We start from the raw sequence: 8,431 nt of genomic DNA, 5'->3' as shown, positions 1-8,431 counted from the left end.
GCCATCGCCTTTCTTAATCTTATATGTAGATAACATACTCTTAATGGAAAATGATATTCCTCTTTTGCAACAAGCCAAGTCTTCATTGAAGAAAGTCTTTTCAATGAAGGACTTGGGCGAGGATGTCTATATACTAGGCATAAAGATCTACCGAGGTAGATCAAAGAGACTTATAGGATTAAGTCAAAGCACATACATTGACAAAGTGCTGAATCGGTTCAGCATGCAGGATTCTAAGAGAGAATTCCTGCCAATGAATCATGGTACACAGCTTAGCAAGACTCAGTGTCTTTCGACAACTGATGAGCAAAGCACTATGAGTAGAGTACCATATGCTTCGGTTATTGGCTCTATCATATACGCCATGTTGTGCACTCGCCCTGATGACTCGTACGCTTTGAGTGTGATGAGTAAATATCAGGCTGATCCAGGCATAAAGCACTGGAATGCAGTAAAGAATATCCTTAAGTTCTTGAGGAGAACTAAGGATATGTTTCTCGTCTACAACGTTATCACCTAATACGAGAGATCGTAAACATAATAAGATGTTTATAATTAATTATAAAAGATATAATTAATATAAAGGTGATGTAAAGGTTTGAAAAAAAAAATTGACACAAACAGCAACACAGCTGATCCACTCACAAAATCTCTTCCTCAAGCCAAGCACGAGATGCTTAATGCTTCTATGAGTCTGGAACACATAGAAGATTGGCTGTGTGATTTTCTCAGGATCTGCGAGATCTTAGAGAATATAGAGTTTTGTATATAAGTAGGGCCTACGATGATTGGCTCCTAGCTTAAGTGGGAGATTGTTAGTGTAATAATCTAGAAGTCAATAATACGATAATTTATCATAAAGCTTTGTTCATGAATTGGATGATTAATATCATTTTGTTGCCTTGAGTATTATTGTATTTATGGATCATTTCGAGTTCATGACTGAAATTGTGAAACTCCATAATATAGATGATATATACTCTTAAAAGGTCACTGACCAAGGTAATTAGCAGGAACACTAATTACCGCTGTAAGGTTAGTATATGGATTAAATGATGGTCAAGTTTTACAGACCATAGACAAAGAGTTGTCATTTTAATCACATAGATATATGTTCCAGGAACATGATATCTGACAGACCCCGAATGAAACATTATACGGAATTGTGTTCGTGTCATTCATTCAGTGTTAAGTTCTAAAGTATGAGGTATTCATCTTTCCTACGAAGAAATGTATATGTGTGATTGTTATCAAACACTGTCGGTAAAATGCAGTTATAACGGTAGCTCTTCGGTATACATGGCTTAGCTGAGGTAATGATGGTTTACCAAAAGTACTATTGTCCCTCGTATCTCTATACGAGCTATAGCATCATTGGGCCCCTTGATAGAGTAAGATTATCAGCGCGCGGTATGATTACAAGAGTAATCATATTTGATAATCTGCTCAAGATCAAGAAAAGATTAAGTTTACAAGGATGACACACACCTACCTTGAAACTAATCTGATAGCTATGTGACAAAAGAACTGACACAAGTAAATTGTTTACTGGATCGTGATATTGTACTGTACAGCATCATCTGTGTAATTGGATGGTCATAATGTGTTGCCAGATGCCGCTCATGATTATAGAAGTTAAAACAGTTTTAACTCTATTTACCAACATAACACAGATCCTATTGGGTCACACCATATAGGAGTTAATCGGAGAATCTTATTGTGATTGATTATAAATTGGTTATGATCAATAGTAAGATGGTTATAATTAAATTATAAATGTTATGTAAAAATAACAAGCAAAAACATTGGTTAATTTATAAACGTGTGTGACACGTTGTATAAAAGTTAACCGGTTAATTTATAAATGTGCAGGACACGTTGTATAAATTACCGAAACAACAAGCGCAAGAAAAATATATATAATTGTTCAGAATAATTATACAAACATTATTTGTGTTCGGGCCGAGGGCATTCGGGTGTTTTCAGATTCATGCTTATCCGCATGATGTGTCATCGATCCTATCCAGATGACACGTCATCGATCTTATCCACATGTCATCATCCTTATCCATTCGATGGCATATCTTGTAAATAGGCATATGTTGAGGGGTATTTCGGTCTTTTGCGAACCTCCTCAAAAGCCTATAAATAGAGGGGTGCATGTAGAGAGAAAAACCACTAATTCACTTGTATCGTTTCGTGCAGAATCGAATCGGTATTTTCTCTCTTTCTCGGTTTCTCTCCCAAATAGTGTTTCGGTTGAGAAAAGAAAGTTATACGTAGTTGACGTATAATCTTGCGGGTTGTTGTGGAGAATATTTACGGGATCGATGAATAGTGTTTTACCAAATTTCGCGGTATGTCAGTTTTGCTCATTTGATGAAACTGAGTAACCGAAAATTCGTGTTTACGGGTTCTCGTCTTTTTCCCCGTGAATAGTGTTTTTGCAGAAATTCCGCGGTTTATAGTATTTCTGGCAAAAGAAATAAACCGCTCTCTGGTTAGTCCTGGTGGATAACCGATAGAGGTATCACACGTGTAATACTCCGAGTCGATTCCTTCCCTGGTGAGGCTCTACTCGCTCGGTCTGCATTCCAACTGTGATTTGGAAACAAGGTATAAATATGTTATATTAATCTATTTAATTGGTAAGTAGATTAAAGTTTTAGAAATCAATCATGGAGTAGATCTGTAAAAGGATTAAATTGGGTTTTGATGCCAAAGGAATACTGAAGGTGGACCGTCTTGGAAAGTTTCCTGACATACCCCGTTTAATCCTGAGCTTAAGTTGGCTGTAGAAATTTTTGTTCTACGGTCATTCCGCACCTTAAGCCTAAACGGGTTTTGGTTACAGCACCGCCGAAAATCCAACAGTAATCTCTTTCTCAGAGAAAGACCAAGGAGATATAATCGGCCCGCATGACGACCCGATCGTCCTAAATTTGAAAATCGGAACACACCAGGTTAAGCGAGTCATTATTGACACCGGAAGTTCAATAGATATTCTATATATGCCCGCCTTCAAGGAAATGAATTTGAAACCGGAAATGCTCCAGAAGGTCTTGGCACCACTGATTGGGTTCACGGGAGATACGTTATGACCGAAAGGCATGGTGCAACTCAAGGTCGCTTTCGATACCCCGCCTAAGGTTGCGGAGGCAATGGTAGACTTCTTAGTAGTGGACATTCCCTCAGCGTATAACGCGGTACTCGGTCGCGGAACTCTAAACCATATTTGCGCAATTGTATCTTCTCCCCATCTGAAGATTAAGTTTCACACAAATCATGGAATCGAAGAAGAATGTGGGCAGTAGAAACTAGCCCGAGAATGCTACTTAACCTCCCTTTCCAAACATGAGGGGTCAGTGCACCAGGTAGATAAGAGGTCAGCTGTAAAAACATCGCAGTGCGACCCACGAGTAAAACCCAGTGCGGATTTTATGCCACCTGGTACAGAGCTTTCACTAGACCCCACGAACATCACCGAGTCCAAAACTCAGATAGAGCCTATAGACTAGATAGAACAGTTCGAATTAGAAGCGGGGAAATTGTTGAACATCGGAAAGGCAGTCCAGGGTGAAGCAAGAAAGGAATTGGTTAAATCCTCCGAGAGAATCAAGCTGTTTTCGCTTGGACCACTGCCAACATGCCCGGAATTCCGCGACATATAGCTGAGCATAGGCTTCATATAAAACCAGGAGCAAAGCCAGTAAGACAGAAAAAGCGTAACATGGATGAGGAGAGACAAATGGCGATTAAAAGAGAGGTGAAGAAGCTACTAGAGGCAGGAGTTATCCAAAATGTTGATTGTCCGGAATGAACGGCCAACCTTGTATTAGTCAAGAAGTCTAATGGCGATTGGCAGATGTGCATCGACTACACGGACCTGAACAAAGCATGCCCCATGGATCCTTTCCCGCTACCCAAAATTGATCAATTGATGGATTCCACCTCAGGTCATGCTTTCCTAAGCTTCATGGATGCCTTCTCGGGATACAACCAGATCCGAATGTGTAAGGAAGATGAAGAAAAACTACGTTCACGACGCACTCAGGGCTCTACTGCTACATGATAGTTCCCTTTGGCTTGCGCAATGCTGGTGCTACATTCCAGAGGATGGTGAATAAGGTATTTGATAAACAGATTGGGCGCAACATGGAGGCCTATGTGGATGACCTACATTCCAGAGGATGGTGAATAAGGTATTTGAAGACCTCCGGGAGGCGTTCGAGACATTAAATGGGGCCGACATGATGCTCAATCCTAAGAAGAGTTTCTTCGACCTCACAGGAGGAAAGTTCTTGGGATTCATGGTATCCATGCGAGGTATCGAGATTCACCCTTCCAAGTCTCAAGCAATACTGGACATGAAAGCCCCCAAGAACCTAAAAGAACTTCAAACCTTGACTGGCAGGTTAGCAGCACTTAATAGGTTTATAACCAGATCAGGTGATGTATGTTTCCCATTTTTCAAAGCAATGCGAAAGTTAGCAAGGTTCGAATGGACGGACGAATGTGCAGCAGCCTTTTAGAAGATCAAGGAATACCTCACTAACCCCCCGTGCGTCAGTCGACCCTCGTTGGGAGAATCACTGGTACTCTATCTCGCGACAACAGGCCACGCGTAAGTGCCGCGTTGGTACAAGAAGAGGGTAGAGAGCAGAAACCGATTTACTTTGTTTCCCATGTCCTGCGTGATGCGGAGACACGATATGCCCAAGTCGAGAAAGCTGTCTATGCCCTTGTAAAGGCAGCTCGGAAATTAAGACCATATTTTCAATTCCATCCGATCAAAGTGTACACGGGAGTACCCTTGAAAAAAGCATTTGCAAATTTTGAATCCTCAGGACGCATGTTGGCTTGGGCGCTGGAGTTATCCAAGTTCGACATCACTTTTCACCCTCAGAACTTGCTCAAGTCACAGATATTCACCGATTTTATAGCCAAGTATTCTGGCACACCCGTGGAGTTGGGAGGAAGATGGAAAGTGTATGTAAATGGAGCTTCCTCGCTACAAGGTGCCGGGGCTGGAGTATCCTTACTCAGGCCACAGGGAGAAATGTTAAACTACACGCTGCATTTTCAGTTCCCGATCACTAACAACACTGCCGAATATGAAGCGCTAATCGTGGGATTACGGTTAGCAAAGGAGGTCGGGGCCCGCAAAGTCCACCTGCATAGCGACTCCGAGCTGGCTGTGAGACAGTTAAATGAAGAATGCCGGACAATTGATGAGAACCTGCGCAAGTATTATGATCACTTCCAAACTTTGAAAGGCCAATTTGACGAGATCAAGATACAGCATGTCCTACGCACCCAGAATAATCAGGTGGATGCCTTATCCAAACTAGGGGCCGCGAGAAACCTAGACAAAGATAGACCGGTAATCGTGATGGACATCCCCACTTCAAGCATAACGAATAGTGGCCACGAAATATTAGTGGCCGAGATTAGGGAGACCTGGATGACTCCGATGTTATCATTCCTTACCTCGGGCACGCTACCTGAAGATCCACTAGCAGCCAGACGCATGAAGAAGATAGCGCCCCTATATTCCATTTTTAACAATTACCTATACAAACGAGGGTATGTCAGGCCATGGCTAAAGTGCATACCCGAAGACGATGCAAAGCGGATCTTGCTGGACATTCATGAGGGATTCTGCGGAAGCCACCAAGGCGCCAAGACCCTAGCCAAGCGCGCTATCCGAGCAGGATTTTACTGGCCGACGATGCAGCAAGACGCAGTGAATCTGGTCAGAAAGTGCGATAAATGTCAATTCCATTGTAAACTTAGCAACATCCCTCTATACAACCAGATCTCTATCTCGGGGGCATGGCCTTTTCCGACCTTTGGGGGATTGACATCGTCGGACCTTTTCCGAAGGCGACGTTAAACAAGAGATGTATAATAGTGGCGGTAGAGTATTTTACCAAATGGGTAGAAACCGAAGCCCTATCTGAGATCATGGCAGTGGTAGCAAAAAACTTCATTTTGCGGAATATTATTTGCCGGTTTGGCATCCCTTATGCCATTATCTCAGACAACGGGACATAATTCAATGCGGCGATCACCATGGAATTCCTCGTCAACCTCAGCATACATAATAACTTCGCGAGTGTCAGCCACCCCGCTAGCAATGGGCTCACTGAGGTAACCAATCGCACGATATTAGACGGCTTAAAAAAGAAGGTGGCGGCCAACTGGAAGAATTGGCCCGACATGCTTGACCAAGTGTTATGGATATACTGCACCACACCCAGAGAAGCGACCCAGCAGAGCCCTTACTCCCTGATATACGGGATGGAGTCTGTCACTCCGATAGAGCTCGTTCAACTATCCCTTCAAGTCACGTCCTATACATCACATGACAATGAGGACGCTCGCGCCACCGACTTGGAATTTGTGACAGAAGCTCGGGAACAAGCAAGGGTTCGCACGGAAGAATACCAAAAGCGCATCAAACGTGCATTCGATAGAAAAGCACCAAATACATAAAGCTTCCGCTCCCACCTCATGATTAGCAAAGAGTCCCCAGCAATCCTGCATAACCATAACAAGACGAGATTAGAACACGACAACACTTTGCACAGGTACAAATGAAATTCATAGAAACATCTCACCTAGTTAAATCAAAGAACGGGAGAACGATTGGGAGAGGTGTCTCCCCCGGCAGTCCCCACGACATCAATGATCGGCGCCGTGGTCATGCCTTCGGGAGGCACAACGAGATTACCCCCCCACCTGCACCTCGGGATTCTCTTCTCGTAGGATAGGGTCCTCCTCATTTGGTGGGTTGGGGGAATCAACGAGTTCACGAAGATCCTTCCCACCAAGGTCCTCGTCTCGTTGGCCCTCCTGGCATTCCGCATCCTCCCCCTCTTCCATCCTCTCCTCCGTGATCCATCCGGCGCTAGAGTCATTAACATCCATGGGCCATTGAAAGACGTCTTTCCATGGACAGGCAATATCCCCAGATTCAATACTTGCGAAATGTTCCCAAGGCCTCACCAGCTGCCCTTTGTCATTCCGCATCTTATCCTTTTTTCTGTCCCAGGTAAACCCGGGAAGAACCGCTGCACATCTATCTTCCTTTTTGATGTGAACGAATCCACAACGCCGGGGATCGAAGGGATAAATCTTACTCAACTTCTTCAATTCTTTATAAATAGCCCACCTTCGTCAAATTGCCTGTGGCTATTCTGGCGGCATCAGTGAAAGCCATACTATTCAAAAATTCATCCAAGGTCTGATGGGACACCTCTTCCTCCTGACACTTGGCATCTTCCCTCATCTTGCTCAACTCCTCGTAACGAACAGCCAACTCCCTCTCCATCTCGGCAACCCTGGCGCAAGCCCTCGCTAACTCATCCTCATTTTGTGTTAGCGCGGCTTACTGTCTCAAAAGGGTCTCCTTTTTGACAGCCCGAATTTCCTCCAACCTGATGTTGGCAAGGCGGTTTCGGCTGAGAATTTGATCCTTATAAAAGTCCCTCTCAATGATGGCAGAGGTAGATTGTGGAATGCCAGGGGTAGGGGCCTCGAGCCGAAGAGCCTCCTTTTCAAACTTATCCCATAAAGACCCCAAGATAACTCCAGAATGGTGTTGGTAATGCATCGCCAGACCCAAAGCATCACAGGAATCAACCTCGATCAACTTCCGCTCCTCCACAGTCGAGGTCACGCGAAAAGCCTCCCGAGCATACTTCATGCATTCCTCATCGGAGGGAGTGAGGTTCCTCTGCATGTTGGTATACCCCCAGGAAATAGACCCCTAGACTGTCAGGATATTCCTTTGGGAGGTGAGTTTTCCACACCGTCCCTATTCCTTTCTCCGAATCAGGGATAACCTCCTTAAGCTGCTTGCGAAATTCCTCCCCAAGTTCCCCGGGCAGTTCCATGAGATAATCTTCTGGGAGGAAGGGAGGATGACGGGGGCAGAAGGGTTCAACAAGGTCTTCTTGTTGGCAGAGTCCTCCGAGTATGTCTGGGACACGACCGAGGACTTCCTCTTATTGGAAGATACTGTGGCGGCCCCCTTCTTTTTGTCCACAGCGCTTGGTCTTGGGGTAGGAACCCCGGAAACTGGATCCTGCCTGTCCTTGGACCCTGAAGTCATAGCACTCAGAGGCAACGACGGGGTCTTAGGTGCCGTCCGGCATGGATCCATTACGGCTCCCGCAAACACCTTATTTGCTGGATCCAAGGGCAGAGGGCGTGCTGAAGTGAATTGAAAGGCTGGGCGCATGCTTCCAAATGCTACAAACAAAAGGTTAAAACACATTAGAAAAATAGTAGTAAATGACGCGAAACTACAAAAAACATAGGCACATAATACAAGACAAGGGGTTATGGTTGTCGGAGCACTAACATTCGACAAAGGCAACGACGAGGTCCATTCGGATCCTGTCAGTAGAGGATAAGGAATACA

At 44.3% G+C, this 8,431-nt stretch overlaps 1 protein-coding gene across 1 annotated transcript; it reads left to right on the top strand.

Moving 5' to 3' along the window:
• The first annotated feature begins 4,190 nt into the window (after window positions 1-4,190).
• LOC144554452 (uncharacterized) lies at window positions 4,191-6,498 on the top strand. The gene is made up of 4 exons (XM_078302770.1): window positions 4,191-4,449; window positions 4,848-5,755; window positions 5,797-6,055; window positions 6,176-6,498. The coding sequence occupies exons 1-4, from the start codon at window positions 4,191-4,193 to the stop codon at window positions 6,496-6,498; spliced, it is 1,749 nt and encodes a 582-aa protein (XP_078158896.1).
• Window positions 6,499-8,431: the final 1,933 nt, after the last annotated feature.

This window comes from Carex rostrata, chromosome 5 (assembly GCF_964058835.1).
Source record: "Carex rostrata chromosome 5, lpCarRost1.2, whole genome shotgun sequence".
Classification (NCBI taxonomy): domain Eukaryota; kingdom Viridiplantae; phylum Streptophyta; class Magnoliopsida; order Poales; family Cyperaceae; genus Carex; species Carex rostrata.
This window is presented reverse-complemented; position numbering and strand designations above follow the sequence as displayed.

Bases quoted from the DNA above. Each gene is read 5' to 3' on its own strand.
- LOC144554452 (XM_078302770.1), top strand. From the start codon at position 4,191: ATGGTGAATAAGGTATTTGAAGACCTCCGGGAGGCGTTCGAGACATTA. The intron at 4,450-4,847 runs GTGATGTATGTT...TTGAATCCTCAG, and splicing joins TAGGTTTATAACCAGATCAG to GACGCATGTTGGCTTGGGCG. The intron at 6,056-6,175 runs AATTCAATGCGG...GCACGATATTAG, and splicing joins TATCTCAGACAACGGGACAT to ACGGCTTAAAAAAGAAGGTG.